This window comes from Dreissena polymorpha, chromosome 3 (assembly GCF_020536995.1).
Source record: "Dreissena polymorpha isolate Duluth1 chromosome 3, UMN_Dpol_1.0, whole genome shotgun sequence".
In the NCBI taxonomy this organism is placed as follows: Eukaryota; Metazoa; Mollusca; class Bivalvia; order Myida; family Dreissenidae; genus Dreissena; species Dreissena polymorpha.
In genome coordinates this window covers 145,131,332-145,154,980 of record NC_068357.1, presented here as the reverse complement: position 1 = coordinate 145,154,980, position 23,649 = coordinate 145,131,332, and the positions used below count along the sequence as shown (strand labels likewise).

The 23,649-nt window shown below is 35.9% G+C and overlaps 1 protein-coding gene across 1 annotated transcript; it reads right to left on the bottom strand.

Moving 5' to 3' along the window:
• Positions 1-966: 966 nt before the first annotated feature.
• LOC127871871 (echinoderm microtubule-associated protein-like 1) lies at positions 967-23,541 on the bottom strand. The gene is made up of 16 exons (XM_052415136.1): positions 23,429-23,541; positions 19,256-19,281; positions 18,496-18,631; positions 17,365-17,514; positions 15,748-15,817; positions 14,767-14,865; positions 14,133-14,237; positions 12,522-12,656; positions 12,062-12,161; positions 11,256-11,413; positions 10,783-10,908; positions 9,216-9,347; positions 8,664-8,820; positions 8,163-8,444; positions 7,649-7,779; positions 967-2,180 (listed from the first exon to the last, which is right to left on the bottom strand). Exons 1-16 carry the CDS (start codon positions 23,443-23,445, stop codon positions 2,052-2,054), a joined length of 1,953 nt encoding a protein of 650 aa, XP_052271096.1. The 5' UTR covers positions 23,446-23,541; the 3' UTR covers positions 967-2,051.
• Between the last annotated feature and the right edge of the window lie 108 nt (positions 23,542-23,649).

The following is a 23,649-nucleotide window of genomic DNA, read 5'->3' as shown; positions in this document are numbered from 1 at the left end:
GCATTGAACTTGATTATTAATGTGCAATGAAAGAATAAGAAGAATGTTCATCTAAATTTACATAAGTGAACTTGGAGTATCATAAAGTTTAAATGACTAGACAATAATGTTGATCTTATTTACCAGCAACGGACGCAGTAAAATGTTGCCGTGAAATAATATTATATGCAATTGTTCCGCCGGCATTCTTACACATTCAAAACTGGCCAAGGGGGGGATATTTTGGCAGGTATATAATTTCACACATTTAAAACAATGCAATCAATCGACACACAAAAGAAGCATACGACGTGTGTGTGTTTGGAATTTCACGACGCCCTTTCGTGCCGGCGGCTTTATTAAGGGTTAACAGGAAAGGGTCACAGCACTCCTGACTACTAAATTTACACTCAAAAGTAGGGACGAATTATGATGTATAGTTGTTATTTACAGCTATTTTTAACTGAAAGATAATCAATTATATCGTGGTGTGCTAGATGCGCAACTGAACTACACGCAGAAAACCTCGCATATCCGTTATGGTGACCATCAACCAAACCCACATGCGCCGGGAGCGGGGATCGAACCCCATGGGGTCCTATGTGAGAGGCGCGTGTACTAACAACTGCGCTAACCGGAAAGCCAACACAGTTACTAATTTTAGAACTACGCGTGTATTCAACTGTCGAAAGGACGTCAGAATGATGTGTTCATTTAGCACAGTTATAACACACCGCATACTGCAAATAAGGTTACATCTTTGATCAGCGACATTTTGTTTATCGAAAAACAGAAGCAGTTTACTTGCTAGCATTTGTTATTTTAACAAGGTATGGCTCATTTTCGCATTTTCATTGCCGCATACGACGAAAATGGGTGGTACATGTATTCACAAAGCTCTCCAAGATTTTTTTTACTTTTGTTTTCAAATAAGAATATTTTTTTTAATGTACTACAGAGTATTACACTGTGGATATTAAACATTGTACAATTCAATCAGTATTCATTTTGTTTGCGAAACAACAACAAAATTAAAAACTGCACACTTTGTGGAAAATAGCAAATTATATTTAACTTTTACACTTTGAGTGTTATATCTAATACATTAGTTTAGAGGTCATGAGGCAAGAACAGCCATTAACGCTTTAAAACAAACACTTAAACGATCTTTAAGAGAATTATTTTAGATTGAAAATGCATAATAATAAAACAGAGGCTAATACAACAGTGTTAAACATTGTACAAAAATTGGATCTTTGAAAAATACACATCTATCATAATATAAAAAAAACACACAAGATTTTATCACAACACGAAATGAGATAAATTACAATTTTTACAATATATAGTTAAAAAAACTGTATGTTGTAAATAATTTATTCTATAAACTCTATATATTCTATATAGTGTTCTATACACTTAATAGCATTCAAACCAATAGTGACCTATATAAGAATGAAATATGCAATATTATAACCTTTTAACTTCAGTTACTAGAGATGCTGAATAATTTTCATTTAATATTGGTATTGTTTAACATTCAAAGTGAACAGTGTGCGTTAAAACGTCGTACATTTATTTTACAATCTCTTAACGTTATTACGGATTCTATAAAGATCACATAAATGTTTTTTACAGCAGCAATATAAACATAAAAGAACTAACACATCTTTATTTATCTTATACACTTTAGATTGAGCATAAATATTTAATTAATCAAAACAGGTCAATATCGTTACTTAAATGATTTAACGAAAAAGAACAAAAAGTACTTTGTCGAGGCAAATAATAATTATACAAATAATCAATCATTTTGGAAAAATTAACGTGCAAAAATTGTTGATAATTATTGTCAGACTAAAAATTAAGCTTTCTCTTTGTCACTAACATTCCTCTTGAAAAAAAAGACATGTGCATTAATATTAGCAAAGAATGCATTTGGAGTTTTTAAGAAAACACTGGATATCCCTTCACCATTCATAAAATGGGACCAGAGTCCCCAACAATAATAATGCAAAGTGCCGCGAAACCAAAGGTCAAGCCATGTTATCAGGATGAGATTGTTATGTTAACTAAGCGACCACCTGCCACTGCATTACGGTCTCGTCTTTTCCCCCCGTGGAGATTACGCGAGAATCATCGCACAGAAACTTGGCCATGGTCACGTGACTGCTGTGGCCCTGGTACGAGTTACCCGTGGCCTGGAATAAGGATTGAGTTTTTGTTTTTGCAAGTTGCTGTTTAACATAAAGACTGTCAAAATTTAAATCAGCATCTGACGGATTTCTATTATACTGTATATAGCATGGAAGTTGCAAATACATGCGCTGTATATCGGACAGATTTTTGCCGTAGGTATGTCTTAATCCAAAACAGTAGTGTGTATAAATCTGTTATCCAAGCTTTAAAGAGCATACCGACCATACAGTATTTCTTCAACAATACTCTGTCTCACAAAACGCTTTAATGAAAATTCAAGCAAATAATAATTTAATCACGATTTGCATATGTCTATCGTTCCAGATGACGTTGCGATACCTATCCAAAAGCATCAATGCTTAATTATTCATATTTTACAAGCAATTGCTTTGAAATAAGACTCCAATAGCGATTCAAACATGCGCATACGTCTAGTGCTTTTCTCGAGATTGTTTAAATCCATTTTTGTTCACTCATAGTTGGGTCAAAGTAGGTGCAGCGTTTATTTTTAATTTCCGCATGTGAAAAATTTATAAAGTACCACTATTGTTTTTATGTGATGGAAACTAATATAATAAATTATTGATCATTATTATAACATTAAGTTAAATTTGCAGTTCCAACTCACAATCAAAGTACTGAAAGTGCTGGTGGGGCGATTTTTGCTCAAATTTTGTGGTCGAAAATACACTATGCACCGTGATGCCAACCAATCACCTTTGTTGAATAAAACATATGGAATTAAGGAAGGGTGACAGGCTGTCAACATAATATATGATTTAGCTATTAGGGTTTTAAGTAAATGCTGCTTTTTAAAACAAGTCATTGTCGTACGTGCCAATTCATAACTGTTAAACGTTTGTGAATACAATGTTGATTATTATCAGTTGAACTGGTGACCTAGGTTTTTACTCTGATTTAGTGTTATATGTATCTGAGATTTTGTGAAGACATACGTTGTCATTAGGTTTCTATACATCATGTAGATTCAATTATTATTCATACATATATATTCAATCGATGAATTTGCTGGATTTTAAGTCACACCGACACAGTATAGGTCATATAGAGACTTTATGGGAACAAAAAATAAATGTTGATAATGTTCTACAGTTAGGACGGACTTATACGAGATTGTTTTGATTACTTGGAAAACATTAACGCAAATTAATTAGCTGCTGTGGAAGTGACAACCACAACATGTATTTCGCGTGAAAGGAAACAGTTCAAAACTGGCATGAAAAGCACGGGCGAATTGTCATATAAAAACTTTGTAGCGCACAGAACATTGAGATGTTAACTTTGACAGTAAAATGTAGCTCGTGGTAATTAAATCTTGTCGCCCATATCGCGAAAGCAGTTTATTTCTTAAAACGAAAGAACATAAATGCGCTGTATCGGTTAAATGTAGATAGTTCAGTATTGAACCGATATTTCGTCGCTGTATACACCTTACATGAGGACTGCGTGTTACTCGGGTGCTTATGCCACAGTGAAAAGACGATGCCATGGATGGAGCGCGCACACCTGAGCTATTTTGTTTGCGAATGCAGAATATGGATGCAAAGTGGTTAAATGCAGTAACGGACAACATTCTTGGTATACGTATATTATGTTACCTATTGGGCAAATTGCAGAAGGCAAGCGCCCCAAAAATCAGATGCGTTGTATATCATTTGATATAAATATATATTCTACCATAGAGTTAGATGTGGATAGTATCAGAGTACTGTAAATATTTGCAATACGAGCTTGTCTTTAAGTCTCGTTCATAACAGTTATGAGTCTGGTTTGGAGCAAGCCTCTGAAAAATGTGATGGTGTTGTTGTCAATCAATGAGCATGCAGGGTCTGCCATACGCATGCAGGGTCCATTTTTCTGACATCATGAAGACATTTAAAGTACATTACACAAGTTATTGGGGCTATTCCAGACATAAAGTGAAGTAATTTATGTTCCTGTCGGTTTTGCTCGTTTTTTTCTTCTTGTAGTATTGTATTGTGTATTATAAAAAAAAAATGAATGATATACATAGTGCTAGTGGTATGATTTAATTGAAGTGGTTGCAAATATTATTTTTCAGTATTCATGAATGCGTATACTATTTTGTAACATTGCTTTCGAAAGAAATAATCAACATTCATGTTTAATTCACTCAAGTACTTTGTGTCCACCCATTTTAAGTGTAGCTTAATGTTACAACTATAATGTTATGTGTTTTCTTGTTGGACACGACGCTTGTAGTTGGCTACATAAGTTTAAGCTTATTACTCATAATACAGTCGCGCTGAATGAATGCAAGTTAAGTGCATGTGAAGAAGCAAGAAATATTGTTTCTTTTCACATTCAAATCAAATTCAAAGAAGCTTATTAAATAAACAATATAAGGAAGTGAAACTCCAGCTGCTGGAGAAATATTGAATTCCTGTTATAAACAATTAGTTGGTCCTTTATTTAAGGCAAGTGACCGATTGCCCAAACAGTACAAAACAGCACAAAACAGCACAATACAAAACAACATAAACACATATAAGAATAAAGCTGGGGTCACCGCCTTGGCACGTTCAATGCAAAGCATTGGGGGTTTAAACCGGTTTTAGAGCGCTCAACCTCACACTTGGCCCAGCAATATTCATGATACATTTAAGTGTAAATACAATTTAACCTTATAGCATTGTAACTCAAATTAAACAATAATAAGGCCACTCAAAATTGATTTGTTGGTCTACGGATTTTTTTGAAAAAAAGTTGAAGAGGCGAGCGAAAAAAAAACAACTTTTTTTTTGAAAACAGGAAAATTTTCGAGCGAGCGAAGAGCGAAGAATAAAAAAAAATCACATTTCGATAGGAAAATATTGCATTAACAAGAGATGCAGGTTTAAACAGCTATAGTTTACATTCAAATCAATTCTTATACAAAGAAAAGAATCTTTGTACAAACAAGCAATAATATATCTATGAGTTACATACTTTTCAAATAAAAATGCACTAAAATTAGGTTTCAGCACTTCAACTTTAAAATGTAGAACACAAGTCTTAAGCTAGTGTTTTCATGTTAAGAAAAGCATTACTTGTAAGTTTTAATTAAACATCTTCTTATGCAATTAGTAAAATAATGTTTATATTTTTATATTGAATAACTCTTCCATGGAGATTCTGCGCTGTTATATGACTTTGCAGCCGTTAAAGCTTCCGATATGATTTCATGTCGGAACGATGCTACAGCAAATTGACGTTAAACGATACCTCATATTTATAGGAGTAAGTTGCATATGACATTTGCCCATGAAATATAACCATATCATTGAAGTGAGGGACACATGTCTACCTACTGCTGCTTATATTTGTTCGAGGTTTGCAATAGTGACAGCTGTGAAAAGGTATACCATGTTGCAAGCTGTGAAAAGGTATACTATGTTCCAATAGCACTAGAAGAGGGGCAATCATCATAATGATAATGACAGACAGTCGGACAAAGGCCATGCATATAAACCATTGTCGATACCTTATTCGAAAAGGGGCATATCGATGGCTAGTACGGTATTATATTTTTCTGAAATAAATTATATACATTACAAAAAACTGTTTTGATGTTTCTAAAATACACGGACCTAGCTTTAAGCTGTAAAGCGTGTTACGTCAACCATGTATTTTAATACTTCTAAAACATTGTCCCTGTGACTCTTTTAGAAACAGCCTTTAATGATGGTATGTTTATTTTTTGTTCACTTTAAATTGTGTTATAGGAAAAATTTGCCTACATATAGAGAAAATACCGTCGGCGTCCATATGCCCATTTAATGAAGAGAATGCATACACAACTTAGGTCATGCTTCCCTATGTTGTTAAATTGAGCATGTTTCAACGGTATCTGCTGATAGTTGCATGTTCGAACGTGAACAAACACATTCAAATAAGTCACCGAACGAAGCAGATATGTTTATATTTATAAGGGTTCGCTACAGCAACTTTTCACCGCAATTTGTTAAAACGGTCACGCAGGAAGCCATTTTTCTGGTCGTCTCGATCGAATTTTCGAGCGACTACAGTTATCGATTAAAAAGGTTACGAAACACTATATTTGGCATTCATATTCAGCGTCAAAATCGTTTCTGCGAGATTACTTTTTTCTTTTTTTTTCACAAATTAAAAAAACACATGCGCTATGGTTACAGAAGGACACAAAAATGAGTGCGAGCGTTAAAATTATTTTTTTTCCAGTTTGAAAAAATAGGTGCGGCAAATCCGACGACCAACACATCAATTTGGAGTGGCTTAAAAGGGAATTAAAACGCATTTAATTTAATTACCATTTAATTACTCAATGGTAGGAAAGATACCAGAGCAACAGAGTTTCAACATTTTGAGGAACGATGAAATGAAACTATGAACAAGTGTCAACTACATTCCTTCTTTATAATAACAAGATTTAAGAATATAGCGTCATGAAGTTAATATTTCAGTTCATCATCGCGCAAATACAGGAAGAAGCAGCAATAATGGGTGTAAAAGATCTATATTACATAGCTTGGTTGTTTATGTGACTGCTAAAAAATAAATCAAACAAGAAACGCCTGTCAGAGAGAAAATAAAATTAAAATTGAACGCTTTAAACCCAATGACCTATGCATGTAGATTAAAACAGTTAGAGTATGTGGTATGAAGAAATATAAAAGCGACGAGGTCACAAAAATCAATGTAGCCAGGAACAGAGAAAGAATCGTATGACGTAATTGTTAAGCGAAGACACGATGACGTGAACAAAATCCAGGGGCAGTGCTGTAACATAAAAATAAAAATATTAAAGGGGCGGTACTGTAAAATTGAATTTCCAATAAAACCAGCTTAGGTGATTAAATATTTAAGAATCAGACGTATAAAATGGTAATTCCATTAATGATTCCAAATTTTAAGAGAAGAAAGATATAGTGAATCGAAAACCAACAAGCACGTGTTTTTAAGTACGTTAACATCATATCCTTTTGATAAAAATGAGTTTACTAAATTGACAAGTTTAATATAAACATTTTCTTTAGGATATTTTAATTTGCGAACACGTGTCAAAACATCTCCATAAAATGACGGTTTGGAAATTCCATTAGTTAAATGCCATTTTAAAGAAACATTATATTTAGAAATTAAATCACCATACTTTTGAGTGAAATTTAGCGAATTTACTTCTAAGGTTATGATACAAAAAGCCTTGTTTTAGCAATTTCTTTGTTAATATACGATAACGATCATTAAAATCTTTAATACATGGAATGCTCTGGCATAACGTACCAACTGCGAAATGTAAATACCATAGGATGGACCTTTAGGGATGTTGCCATCTAGGTACGGAAAATTCACAATTTCAAAGTTAAAGTCATCCCGTTTGTCGTATAAACTGATGAAAAGTGCTGGCAGTTAGTGATCCGTTTTAAGCGTCCTGAATGGAATGTTTGTCAGGAAGACAATGCATGCTTACCTTGGGATGGATGGACGGGAATGCGTAGAGGTTGACCTTCCCAAGGTCGTCAGCGCTCACCAACAGCTTCTTGTCATGTGACACCGCACAGTTGTTTATATCTGTACCGTCCGCATCAATAGGCCAGATTCCTGCAATTGGAAAGCCATATATCCAATAAATAATGAACTAGTATATACTTATTCATAAGAAAATGACAATATAATGTCAAGTGCTGCATGGTCTTTATGCAATGGTTTCATATGCAATGATGCTATCGTTTAGTTAAACAATGAACCAGTTTGATTAACTAAATAATGTGAAATATTGTGAATTTGAATACAACATACAATCATAACAAGAAACATAAGGCTTCAGGTTTACACAAAATTATATTTGTGTACCAATTTTATTGGCAATAAAATTAATGAGCAAACTTATACCGGAAAGAAAATTTGGGAAAAAAAGGATTTCTAATCTTGCTTCTTCCCATGATACGTTCAAATCAATTTAAAAACTAGTTTCAACACCTTACCCGCAGACTGGAATGAGAGGGTGCAGTTTTGCGTGGCCCACGCTCGGTCCCTCACAGCGTCCCTGAAGATTTCCTGTCCGCATGTCTTTGGATACCAGTACAGGACCTCGTAATCGCCCGAGTTGCTTCGAAGTATCTCGCCGTCCTCCGACCAGTCAATGTGGGTCACGAACGAGCTGTGGCCGGAACACGTGCCTAAATTTTGGTACCCTTTACCATCATCGCTCACTTCGTATATGAAGATGCAGTTGTCATGACCTCCCACTGCCAGCATCTTGCCGTCTTGAGTGTATATTATGTTATTGCAGAACGTTGCCAGTATTTATTTGTAGTCTTGAGAACATAATTAGAATATGTTTTAGTAACTAAATACCATTTATTTTACTATTTTTGCAAATGAAGAGTAATACATTTATATAATCAGAAATCTTAACCATAGTTCACTGGCTAATAAACCATGCTCATTTGTGAACAGTTTATTACAATCATCTCACAGCCTACCAGGTGAGAACTGCATGCAATCCCTCTGATCTGTGCCATCGCTGTTCTCGGCGACGATCTCTTGCGTATTTAGGTCAAGTGCAAGCCACTTGCCCGTCTGCAGACCCACCACTGCGATTGGCAGACTCGGGTGGACGCAGCAACAACGGGCCGGATCCTTGAGCGAAACGTTTGTTTCTTTGGGTTTTGGCCATGTTTAGCACTACTTCAGTAGTATAATGGTCAGCTAAACTACTCACAGTTTTCAATCGGTAGCTAGTTTATCAGTACTGAATTCGTACACATACACTTCTTTAATCAGAAGTAAGGTGGGAAGTGCCGTAGAAATAACAAAAATAAAAATACTATTTTAAAATTACGGATAGCAAAACATACATTGTTTTTATAAATTGTATCAGTACACATAACATCAGATTTCATTCACGTGGATTAAAATATGCATCAGTATGTAAATTCTGTACTGTTTATTAAAAACGGGCAGAAATCGTGTTATCAGAGTATGATTCACAAGACAGACTTCTTTCAGACCTAGTACACAACCGATCTACGTACGGAGATCTCCTTCCGCCAGACGACGGAGCGTGTCTGGGCGTCCCACAGATACACATGCTTGTCGTAGCCGCACGTTAGGAACTGGGACTGACTGGGGCTCACGTCCAGGCCCCATAACTCTTCTTTGTGACCCTTAAGGATATCAACAAGAGGGTCTTTGGGAACATAAGGCACTAACCGGAGTTCAAGGTACATCCAGTAAAATAACCATATTTACACAAATGTTATGACTCGTATTTAATATCTCACTTCTGAAATATTACAGCTATACATTCAAGACAAGATGACCAAACGCCCAAAGGAACTAAAATGAGACCCCAAGGGACTTATTTGTTTTGAACAGGTAGTGTTAACAGTAGCCTTATAAGGACAACTTCACCAACACATGACAACCATGTTTCGAAAAGAATATTCATTTTAGAACTGAGCCCAGATATTATTACAACATATTACAGCATACTACCTTTAATGTTCTGAGCAAGTGTCATTATGAGCTGATCAATAATTTGACTTCTATAGTGGTTAAAATGGTCTTACTATAGCAAAACTTCCCGCCTTTTGGCGGCCATTTTGCCAATGGACCAAAACCATCTCTTACTATTCGTGGAAATACTTACAAAAAATAGTTTGATATTCTGAAAGTTTCAAAATATTGTGTGATCAAATTTGATTGCAAGAGAGCTAAAATCTGTTTATTTAATTTGACCTAGTTTTTGACCCAGTTTCGAATTAGGGTAAAATACCATTTAAAGAAATGTTTGGTAAAACTTTCATGTAGGATGGGAAATACATGTGGTATCTAGAGTGTTTTTAAATGTGATTAAGATACCTTATTTAGGATCCAACGTGACACAGTTTTGAATTTGTCATATTTTGTAGATAATTATTCATGAAAATTGGGAAACAAACGTGATCTCTTAAATGTTCACACGTTTTTCTTTCAACTTAAACATGTGAGGTATTTTTTTATCCCCATGTGGTCCAGTTGCAAATCAGCCGTTGGAAAAATCGTATGAACAAGTTTCACGAATATTGGCAGTACATATTCTCTGAAGTGTTTCACAAAGTTTTGTTTAAATTGGACCTAGTGACCTAGTTTTTCAACCTTTATGACTCAGTTTCCAACAAGGCTGAGATATCATTAGGGCATATGTTTTGATTTAATATTTTCACCACTGGGCAACAAAAGCTGTCTCAAGAATATGCACGAGTTTTTATAATTAATTTAATCGTTTGATCAAGTTTGGAACAAAATTAAACCAGGCTTAAATATGCCAATTTATCTGGGACAAACATTAAGACTTAATTTCATGAATATTGGAAATTAATGTGCCCTTTAAGTGTTCATAAGCTTTTTTTCCAAAAGACAAACATATTCATAGCAATAACAAAAGCTTAGCAAGAGCACGTTGTGAGTTTGTGAGAAATATTTAATAAAAATCGATCTAAGAGCAGAAGAGCATCCAGGGAAATAAGTAAGTACGTACCATGATTGCAACTCTGAAACTATTTAATGTTGTTACGGTCAGTTTATTTAACAACCGGTGTAAAAGTTTGTTAAGTTTACCTCAACAACCGGTGAGACGTTAAGGTCCATATTTCCCTGTAAGATGCAGTTACGGATGGTTCCCACTAGAATCATGTTGTCCGGCTTCTGGCTTATCATCCGTACAGCTCCAAACTCCACAGGGATCTAATCACAATAGATAGACTTAATTTCTACAGTGCATTTACATGATATACAGGTTGACAGTGACCAAAATATGAATGTTTTGACACTGAAAATATGGGTTTTAATTATGTGTGTATTTCAATTTTAATTTTTGTTGCTTATTCATTTTTCCATCAATTTCATTATTAATTTCTACAATAGGACCACGATGACTTACTAGCCATGATAAAATTCATTCATCTTTGGTTTCCACCAAAAATGCTTTTCACAAAAACTACAACCAAGATAACAAATATTATCGACAGCTATATGCAAAACAAATCTACATTACTTATACTAAAATTGTCCTATAAAGCATTTTTACTGGCCTCATTTTCTACTCCAGTTTTTTGGAACTCCGCGTCCCACTGAATAATTTTCCTGTCTGTCCCTCCTCCGGAAAGAATGGTTCCATCTCTCGAACAACAGATGCTGAACACATCACCATCGTGGGCGTTTGGAATGGCCTTGCTGATCTTGTTGGTGCCTGGAACCGTATGTTGCACTATTAATCCACACACACAAGCTTTACAATCTGCAACATGCTACTTAATGAGTCAGGTATTACTTGTAAGGCTTTAAAACAGATTTTTCATTTGCTCCTAAAATGTATGGTTGTATTTTTAACACAAAATCTACGAACATTAGTACCACACAATCATTTGTGAGTGTTCAGGAACAACTCCAACATAATTGGAAGAACACCATGCTGATACAGGTTTACCTTACTCTCAGACGTAGATATTACATTAACCTTTCTCCCAGAGGAATATAAGGGTTACATTTGTAACAGACATAGATATGAGGTTAAAATTGCTTACAGATATAGAAACGCAGTTTACCTTTTTTAACACGTACATTTGAGCTTCACCTTTCTTCCAGACGTAGATCTTACATTTACCTTTATCCCAGAGCAATATGAGTATTACCTTTGTTACAGACATATATATGAGGCTAAAATTGCTTCCAGATAAAGAAACGCGGTTAACCTTTTTTAACACGAACATTTGAGTTTTACCTTTCTTCCAGACGTAAATATGAGGTTTACCTTTCTCTGAAAATGTATTAGGTTAATCTTTCTCTCAGACGTAGATACGATGTTAACATTTCTCCAAGACATAGATAACTGGTTTACCTTTCTCCCAGACGTAGATATTGCCACTGGAGTCTCCGGACACGACGTCCCCGTTCTCTGTGAAGCTGAAACAATGGACCGACTTTGGCTTCTCGTTTTTCTGCAATACACATGCACTATTATGATACTCACATAAATGCATACACATGGCACAATACTTGTGAATATTCTTAAGCTGAATCTTCATACTCTTAATTAATTTAAAATATTACACCCATGAAAATCATATGTAAAGTGTAACATGCTTTAATACTAATAATTGTACACATTTTATTTACATTTATTATTGATAAATGCTCAGACACATCTTTGGAAATGCCGGAAGTTAATAAAAGATTATTCGAAGAATGCAAATGCTCTAACATCTACTAGTATTTGCCTTATACTCAGACTTATCTAATTCATATGAAACACAACAAACAATTATGACATGCTCATGCTAGGTACCCTGGGTCCTCACCCCAAAGATTCCGCCCTTCTTGGAAAGTCTCTCCCCCTCCAGGGTCCAGAACGTGATCTGTGACTTGCCACAGCAGACGATCTGATTCTCTTCCTTTGGGTGGAAGGCACACTGGGTCACAGGGTCATTTGACGACTATGTAACGAACATAAATAACAAACTTATATGACCCAGATATGTAACTTGCGATTATATTACTATAATATATGACTTTCGATTATGTGACCTAAATATGTGACTTGCGTTTATATAACCCAGATATATGACTTTCGATTATATGACACAAATATGTGATTTGCGATTATGTGACGCAAGTATGTGACTTGCGATTATATAACCCTGATATTTGACTTGCGATTATATGACACAGATGTGATTTGCGATTATATGACCCAAATATGTGACTTGCGATTATATGACCCAGATTTGTGACTTGCGATTATATGACCCAGATATGTGACTTGTGATTTTATAACCCAGATGTGTGACTTATGATGATATCACCCAGATATGTGATTTACAATTAAATGACGAAGATAATTGACTTGCGATAATATGACACATATATATTACTTGCGTTCATATGAACCAAATATGTGCCTAATGATTATATGACCCAGATATGTGACTTGCGATTATATGACCTATATATATGACTTGCGATTATATGAGAAAGATTTGTGACTTGCGATTTTATGACCCAGATATGTGACTTGCGATTACGCAACCCAAAAATGTGACTTGCGATTATATGACCCAGATATAAGACTTGCAATTATATGACGCAGATATGTGAATTGCGATTATATGAGACAGATATGTGAGTTGCGATTATATAACCCAGATATTTGAATTGCGATTATATGAACCAAATATGTGACTTGAAATAATGTGACCCAAATATGTGACTTGCGATTATATGACCCAGATATGTGACTTGTGATGATATGAGACAGATATGTGACTTGCCATTATATGACCCATATATGTTACTAGCGATTATATGACCCAGATATGTGACTTGCGAATATATGACCCAGATATGTGACTTGCGATTATATGACCAATATATTTTGGCTTGCGGTTATGTGACACAGAAATGTTACTTGCGATTATGTAACCCAGATATGTGACTTGCGATAATGTGACACAGACATGCGACTTGTGATTATATGACCCAGATATGTGACTTGACATTTATGACCCAGATATGTGACTTGCAATTATATGACCCAGGTATGTGACTTACGATTATATGACCAAGGTATGTGACTTGCGATTATATGACGCATATATGTGACTTGTAATTATATGACCCAGATATGTGACTTGCGAGTATATGACCAAGATATGTGACTTGCGATTACTAGTATATGACACAGATATGTGACTTGCGATAACAAACGATCGGATTGCCCTCATACGGGTCAACTGACGACTGTTCAACATTAGGTTTTATCATTTTTGAAAGACATTTTGTATGTTAATCAAAGAGAAAAACTCAGGAGACTCCTGATAAACAACCATCTCGTATCTAATTCAAAAGTAACTAGATAAAAAAAAACGGTTATATAATGCAAGAACGTCTCACTATGCATTATATATTAATACCTTGCAGTCGGTTATCTTGGAGAATTTGTTGTCTCGGCTGACATCCCAGACAGACAGGATATGTTCGTTACTTTCATCCACCGCCAGTAAGTTATTCCCATCAACCTAAGTAGTTATGTCGTCAATTAAATTCGGGCAAAGTTAACTCGTTTCGGATTGTAAGCATGACTTGCGAAGGTAAAATAAACTTAAATGGAAATACGGCACTTGTACATGAGAACACAATGTCACAACACAATTTTTAACTCACGGGCGAGAGAATTAGAACTCCTTTTTGGACACTTTCCACTTTACTTCAGAGGTCAGATCTATACTTTCACGTGATTTTGTTCTCATAAGAGAGATGAATGGATCTACTATGGATCTATAAAATACTTGCATTAGGCGTATTGCAACTAAATGAGGGAGTGATGGATCTCAGCTTTTATATAATATTTTATTTCTCAGGACAGAGAAGGATGCAGCTACATTTATGTCATAGAAAGATTCCTAATCACTTGAGCGCAGCATTAACTACTTTTGATACACATATTCCTACTCACTGGAGAGAAGGATAGAACTACGTTTTAGAGACATATTTCTACACAAACGAGAGAATGATGGAACTACTTTGTATATATATATTCCTACTCACTGGAGAGAAGGAGACACAGCAGACGTTCCTCTGGAACTCCCCCTCGCCGATCACGTGCAGCGTCGTAAGGTTGATGCTCTCCCACACCCTTACGTGCGCCTGGAATAAAGATAGAGACATCCATGCCTTATTCATTTCATTTAAATCTGTCCAATATTTGAAAGAAACCTTTGATTCACCAGTCGCGTGCAATTTGCTCGACCGATACTATTTGCATACTCCAACGTATGAACTGTGGGTCTCGTTAACAGCAATTGGTACTGTGCATATTTCATTCAAATATTTTGCTTTATAAATTATCAGCCTGTCATCAATTAAACAATTTGCATGCGTTTTCAAAAGAAGGATTTAACTGAACTTCGATTGACTAAATAAGATTTGTGCACAATATATTAGTCGTTCATACATACTTTCTTTTCATCATACAGAAATGAAGAAGTTGTAAGTTTCGAGGAAAGAAATTCAGAGTTTGATATTTCATGAAACATTGTCTAAGTAAGTACCACTTGGACCATGAACGCTGCAATTACTTCATTTATTTTTTTACAGATTTTATGTGATGGGATTTGCAAGATTGCTATAGCAGCAGGTTAAAGTGGTCCAATACCGAGGTCAAATATCATTATGAAGTTTATAAACAAGTTATCAAAACAAAACATTGAACTATGTTACAAATCTGGTATATATTTCTAAAGTTGATAATTTTACCTGACATTATAATAGACGCACGTCAATTAACCTACAAGCTACATATCAAGGGATGATCAGGACGACGTAATGCATTTATTTGATACATGAAGACCAGTTTTATGATTGACTTTCAATATTTGTATGACACAATGCATCTAAGCCCGATTATGTATCAAGGTACAAGGCAAGGACACGTGAAAGCCCAAACTCCTCGCAGTGTTTACATCCACTGGCGAGTAAACTATGGATACTTTATTCACACGTTAAGCCATTTAGTGATATGAGACCTACCTTGCCCTTTTTCTCATGACCAGTAACCTGTCCCGTTGCCACCTTAACTTGGTCTGGATGAATGGCCAGGCTGAAATCAGGATGGATCTCATTTTATTATGCCCCGCCATAGGCGGAGGGATATTGTTTTGGCGTTGTCCGTCTTTCCGTCCGTCCGTTCGTCCGGCACTTTTGTGTCCGGAGCCATATCTTAGAAGTGCTTTGGCGGATTTCATTGAAACTTGGTATGAGTATATATATGGTGAAGAGGATGATGCACACCAAATGGCACTGTACACCATATGTTAATAATGGAGTTATGGCCCTTTGTATCTTGAAAAAAAATGCTTTTTTGAGTGTCAAATATAACACTTTTGTGTCAAGAAGCATATTGGCGGGGGATATCAATGCAATGAATTTGCTTGTTATTTGTCAAAAGCGAAGTAATTCACAGCGGCACAAAGCAAACTATGTTAATATGCAGGGCCAAAACCGCTGGGGTACTCCATTACCGAATGTACTGTATTTGTATAATTGAGTCACACATTCTAGAAAACCTCACTTAGTACATTATTTAGGTTCAACTGGTTTTCTTTAAGCTTAAAAAGAACACAATTCTTTTAAATTCCAACCGTTTTGGATTTTAACATTGTTCAGTTTACTCAAATGTTGTTTTTAAAGAGATATAATGAATTTATATTCAATCCATAATGGTGTATTGTATCATAGTTCATGATAAATAGCTTCAAAACATGACAACTCCCTCCCCCTTCGAAGTAGTGAGGTATATTGCTTTGCATTTGTCGGTCGTTCGTGAGTTCTTCTCGGTCGGTCTACCGGTATGTATATGCGTCCGTAGATCTTTCTTTTTCTCGCGATATTTGGAGACCGCTTTAACCAAAATCATGCAAATTATTGGTGACCTCGGGGGAAAGGAAGAAGCTATCCGATTTTGAAGTAAAAATATTAACGGTAAAGATAACAAGTGACTGTCACAGTAAATTTGTAATCTTAGATATCTTGCGAATGTTTTGACATAAAATCAAAACTATTTCTTTAGTGGTTACTTCTTAGAAAGCCTTTTGATTGTGAGGTCACCAGCTTTAAGATAAAGGTAAATTGGGATTTTAATATGTTGGCATTATTTTTAAGACCGCTTTTACTTACAGTTATGTAAACTTTTTACATTTGAAGAAAACATACACATTTTGAATTGACATTAAAGATCAAATTAGCTTGATTACAGAAATCGGTTTCTTTGTGATGAATAGAACCTATTATTATTTAAGTTGGTATGTTGTTTATTTTAGAAGAAAGAATGCCACCTATATACTTTCAAGTTAACGGGTCAAATGTCGAGGCCATAACAGAAAATCCCTTTCCACACAAAAACTTTAACCAATATATGCTCTATAATCACATAAATTGTGAGTGGTTGATTTAGTAGAAAGCTTGACACATGTTGGTGTCAGCACAATATCTAGAAATGTCTTGGAATCATATTTATCCTAGTATGCTTGTAAGTCTAGACGAATAATGAGCCCTCGTGATTTTCTAATCAATGCATCTAATGTGTAGGTCACATGTTTTATTTTTCTGCAAGTCGGGAGGTCATGATTTGCAAACATCTCTTATTACCTTTTGACATCATTATTGTGTTCTGTATAGTGTCTTTGAGTCTGCTCCGCAAAGTTATGGAGGACAACCACAGCCGCACTGAAGTAGATTACCTCCCCGGTTGCAATGGTGTAAAGGTTTGACATGCAGTCGCCACCCCGGTAACCGTACCTAAGTAACTTGGGTCAAGGTAATTGTGCTTTGAGAAGGTAAAACAGTAATTGCGGTCTACTCAATGTGACTATTGTATTACCGTTCCGTTAATGAAAATGAGATGAATGTTTTCTTGCCTGTTCTTAAATAGACTCTGATATCTAAATGTATTAATTAAATTCATTTATTTTTAATATTGACACTTTTGCTGTATATACATATTAGTATGCTTATAAAAACCCTGTACTTATTTTGTACATAAACTTCTTTACAGTCAAACTAGGTTCAGAATTTGAATTTGTTCTTAAGCAATACCTGAGTAGTTGCACAACTCGTGTAAAACACTTGTCTTACGACGGCTTCAACATTCGAACATAGTTGAATGGTTTGTACGGTATGATTAAAGTTCTTTGCTTTATAAGTAGATCACTGCACGGGAAAAATCTGCATTGCACATATACACTTCAAAATGAAGTTTTAATTTATTCGGTTAAGATATATTGAAGTTATCCCCCCCCCCACACACACACACACACACTTCCAACATTTTATTATAATCATGGCTAAGTTCAAGTACAACAGCCTAGGAATAAGAGAAACTTTACGCGTGAAATTTCTGCAATGCACTTCTACACTTCACAGTGATCACATAGTTTAAGATTTAATTCGATCCACAAACGGTGAACATTGTATTATGCCTATGGGTTTATTTATAGCATATAACTCAACAAACGAGTGGACGATTGCGCGTGTAATTTCTGTCTGAACTTATAAGTGATTAAATATTTAAGTTTCAATTTAATAGCTTACTAAACCGGCAGTGACTCAAATATCCCCCCTAAAACTTCTTTGCGGGGATATACTCGAAGCCGGAATACTTCACTAATTTTCATTGGTCAACTATTGCAAATGGAGACTCTGGTTTGATAAATGTCTTTGAAAGTGGGAATCCAATTTAATCAAACAACCATACATTCCAGCCTATACTGTAAAGGATACACCCATTCTAGTTTGAGTTGCTGAGCAGGCGGGTCTTGAGGTGCCTTCACGTCGTACGGGCCTTCATCCTCGATGTTTGTGGGCGCGCACAAGGGCACTGGGCGGCCCTTTAGATATATTTTCAAAAACTTTTCCTCTGAAAACAGGCATGAACACAGATAATATACATATGAGAGACTCTCAGCGATAAAACACAATCTGTTAGTGAAATCAGTTACAACTTTGGAAAATTGAACTGTTTCAGTCGTGTTTTAACATAGGCCTCTTCCACCAAGAAATTTATTCCAAATGATGCAGGTTTCCTTAAATTTCAATTTTCTGGTTGAAGGTTTTTCACTGCTAAGTTTTGCCAATACATGTTTCACTAAATTAAATGCTATGCCCTTTTTCTAACGTTCCAACAAAGCCCGCATTTTTGTGTGAAGGGTATGAAAACATGTCGCTGTCCTCGCAATAAAAACCAAGACGGCTTACAGTTAGTAAGGCGTTATGTAAAAAAGCTAGAGATGATAGAGTCCACTAATAAAACATTAGACCTGAAAATAGAGTGCTGAAACTACTTTGGAAATGTTGGACGAGATTTTGTCTACTTAGCAATTAACACTTAGGAGTGTTTATATATTAAGTGACATGTAATGTTAAACATATACTTATTTCTGACTAACCTTAGCGATGAAAAAGAAGTACGGTAAATGTTCGGGAGAATTTTTAAATGTTTAGTACAACAAAGATCAAAAGAACCTTATGCAAAAATTATCACCTGAATTCCATGCAGGTGGTTCGTTCCTGAAACAAAAAAGAAATAATTTATTAATTCTAACATTAAATGGAACATTTTGCTAAAATATTGAATTATATTGAGGTAAAAACATCATTTATGGTGAATCTTGCCATTATGACTGATGTTTATTCTAATATGCTTTATGACAATTCTAACATGCGTGTTGTGTATTCGTTTATACATAATGAGTGTTGCAACATGTTTGGTGACTTTCCAATGTGTGTGTGTGTGTGTTCATCATTCCCCATTGATGATTGCATAGCACATAATTTCACTCTCATGCATATGTACTTACAAACGTGATGAAACTGCGTCAGTCATGATGAAACCAGTCATAATCGGTTTTGCCACATAGCGTCATTAACAACGACAATAAGCAACAGGCAGTAAGTATAATGCAAATAAGCCGAATGCCAGTTACCAAATTATGACAGCAGGTGGCGCACGTGTATTTTCAGTACCTTGAATAAAGTGCTTTTTCGAGATGAAGGGAAAACATCCGAACCATATTCTAAATATACTGAATTAGTTCCCTTTGTTATATAATCTTCAATCAACTTAATACGTTTATTTTTACCTTAAGACAAGTAGGCCTTTTGAGTACACAAGACTTCTGTGAATGTTTTTGATATTGGTAAGTTGCCGTTGTACTCCAAAAAATAAACATGTACTTTATGTAGTACATAACGGAGCTTCCTCTATAGGAAGTGTGGCCCATCCTTAGTCCAAATAATTACAGTAGACGTAATCTACCGATGTATATTGTATATCGATCTCATATTTATTAAGTGGCCCAAAACCCATTGCCACACACCGATGCGTGAAACTTTTAGATTTCTCTAGTCTATTTACCAGGCTATAATAACAATGTATATAAACACATATGTATCATTTTATGTCTACATAATCTCTGTTGTATTTATTAAAACCTGAAAATTACAAGTACTCGTGTCTATTATTACTATTGTACCCCTCGTTGAGAAAACAAGAGTCTTATACTATAAAATATCTTAGAATAAAATTTTCAATCAAATTTAGAAAAAAGTAAAATAAACAGGTCCTGTAGGGGTGGTCTCGCGGGCCTCGTCTCGCGGGCCTCATCGCCCGGGCCGGGCTACCGAGCTCAAGAGACCTGAACGCTGAGAAGATTCTCGCGGAGCGCCGATGAACGGCGGCTGTAAATATGGGACCGCTTGTCTCTGCCTGGTACCGCGGACTCCCTGCCGAACACAGCGGGCGAGCCAGCGTAAGCGGCCGAAGGGCCTCGTCTCAGCGGTGGCTTCCGAAGGCATGCTTTCGGCCGATAATATATAGGTGGTCGCGATCTACAGATGAGCGGATAGAACCCCGTCTTGGACGGTACCGATGGAGACGAAATCATTCCTATATATATGGCGACATGCCTAGTCTCCCGGGCAGTAGCTGATCGTTCCGGACCGATGTTCGAGAGCAGGGACATCGCGCGCTTGTACAGCGGGAGCCTAGCCAGGGCTCCCTCAGAGGGGGCGACCAGCCTGATGAACAACTTGGCAAAGGCAAGAAGCTCGGCCGCCGAAGTGGTCCCGGCCGCATACACACTCGGCAAGCGGGAAGAAGCCACAGGCCTTCCCTTGGCGGTGCGAACGGGACTTGAACTAGTCGGTCCCGAGACGCTCAGTCGAACATGGCTTCCGTGCCTTTGATGCGGAGAGCCTTGACGCGTCCTTTCTGCTGGTCTTTCAATCGTAGCCGGACGGCGACCAGTCGAATTCACGAGGGAGCTCGCGCAGCGGTTTCGAAAAATCGGCCGTCTCTCGCATAGCGCAGCTTCCAAATGGGTTGGTGAGTCGGTCGATTGGCCAGCCGGCTGGCCGCGCGTTCCTTGTGAAAACACCGTCGCATCACGGGCGACTTGCATGGCGAAAATACACGTTTATTTTTAAGATTCATTCTATCCCATGCAAGTTACCGAGAAACGGCTCCCGACAAACACGGACGTAGGGACGAACGGCGGACGGATGGAAACGCCAAAACAGTATCCCTCCAACTTCGGCAGGGAAAACAATTTTTAAATCGATAGGTAGATACAGGTAGATGGACACAAACAATTAAAGGTGAATTCTAACAGTAAAATTCACAAAACATAGTTATAAAATAAATATCAAGACGATAGTGATAAAATGTTTCCCACCTTAAGTAGGTAATCTACTTTACCGTTCGATATTAGGACCAACTATTTATGTCTAAAGGGGCGCAACTTATGCAAAAACATAAAATTTCCGTTGTACGATTGATGTATCATGCATGATTCTATGATGTTTTGTGCCTGGATGAAACTCACTTCTTGATGGTGCTGTAAACAAAGTTTCACATTTTGGCACGTGGCTCGTATGAGCAAAACTTAAATAGAAATCCTCTTGATGACTATCATTTTAGCCATTAAATTTGACAAACACTTATATAAATTATAATGAAATGTGTCTACCGAGAGGAAGCCTTTCAGCTTATCCCAAAAAACATATTAAACGTTCGACACCATTATGCATTACGTTAGTCCGCCACTGTTCTAAATCCCCCTTTATAAGTTAAGTAGTATTTAAAATATTGCTTTGTTAGTATTGATCAATACAGACAGGTAAGCAATAGAATTGACAATTGTTATAGTGTTTATCTGGTGATTATTTAAATATTGAGTAAGTTCTGTACCTACTGTTATTTCGGCTTGTGTAGTTGCCTCCTATTTTGGTTATTGTTATCATTGTTATGATATTCTCACTAATGATAACGTTCCCGAAGTGGGTGGTATTTGGTCGAGCCAATATTTTTCATGAAATACGTTTGAGTTTAACTTGGCGTGATTTTTATTTGCTCCTAAATGTTATGTACGACGTCAGTTTTAGTATTAAAGCGCATTTGACAAGTTCGATTATATTTAAGATTGAATGGTATTTTGAATATATACCCATACCACTCAAAAGCTGTCTTATTTGTTTTTCTGTTAATGACTTAACCTGGATACAACATGAACTAATACAATACAAATGTTAAATGCACGTATTTATAGTCTGATTTTTATATTAGACACATCCTCAATCGACTTTGACATTTACCCCCCGATCACTGGGATATAAGTCGTCCGTTTACAGCGACAATCACAAACCATGACCTTCGCCTGAATCAAGAAGTTCGACAAAGGTTGAAGCCCTGCGACCAATTGGTAAAGAACAACAGGAACAAAACCATTAAGTCTTCCGACTAGAGTTAAATGTAGCCAAACTAGGGGTATTTGTTTTTTGATATCGGCTGGAATCAATATCAATATTGATTGTTTTAATGACCTCTTGCTATTTGCAAAGAGAATTCAAAGATAGAGAAGCGTGACTTTCGGGAAAATTGTAAATAAGGATAACAAATATGTATCGGTCTAAAAGTAAAATGCAAACCATATTTAAACTTTTAAAAAGTTTACCATAGCTTTCGTTGACAGAAACAAAGGTTAAATTAATCTTTGAAAATATTTTTGAGACGAGTTTTGTATTGTTTTCGTTGTTTGTTTTCAAAGTAAAAACATCGAATTAGTTGAATTTTAAACCTTAGCAATACATCGTATTTTGCAAATTTTGGAGGAACGTGTATATGTTATATATTATAATTTTTGAAAGGCCCTTGCAATCTACATCTTTACAATATTATATAATTATATAATTATTACTACATTCAACAAATTTTATGAATAAACATTTGCATAAAACACACATCCGAACACAGCATTGTGTTCATTATTAAGAATACACATAATTGAATATAAATTATAACGTAGTTAAGAATGAACAAACAAGTTATTTTCCAAATAATTGTACCTTTGACATTTTATATTGCGGTTGCGGGATCAGCCCGTGTGATAGTTTAGACCACATATAGCTAACGCCGCCATGATTTTCATGATAAGCCGACACTTCATACTTTTCATCTCGTGTTGCATTAAGAGGTTTTGGTTAGGAATGTTTTGTTAAAAAATATGCGATAGAGTGAAATTACAGAGTGAAAAACGATCTAATCATCAAAACTGGCTTTATTCAAAATCGATATCTACTTGACTTATTTTAATTCGCACATATCGCTTACGTTGCTCTTAAAACAGTATCCACATATATAATTTATTAACAATATTACCTCTTGTTCCTTTGCATATTGACTAAGTTTATTCTGTCCAAACACTACCCGCACAACTTTCTCTCTGATAGTAAGGTATAATTACCTTCAATACAGAGTGTGGCTAAGTGACAGCATGACATTGATAATGCGCTTAACCATTCATAAAGCCATAATGGCATTGTTTAAAACAAAATTGGTTTTGTGACCAGTGTTTGGGGTGTAAAGCCAAATAAATAGGC

Coding starts and splice junctions, on each gene's coding strand:
- LOC127871871 (XM_052415136.1), bottom strand. Junction 15,818..17,364: donor CACAATAATGATGTCAAAAG/GTAATAAGAGAT, acceptor TCCTGATTTCAG/CCTGGCCATTCATCCAGACC. Junction 12,657..14,132: donor CCAAGATAACCGACTGCAAG/GTATTAATATAT, acceptor TTCGTTACATAG/TCGTCAAATGACCCTGTGAC.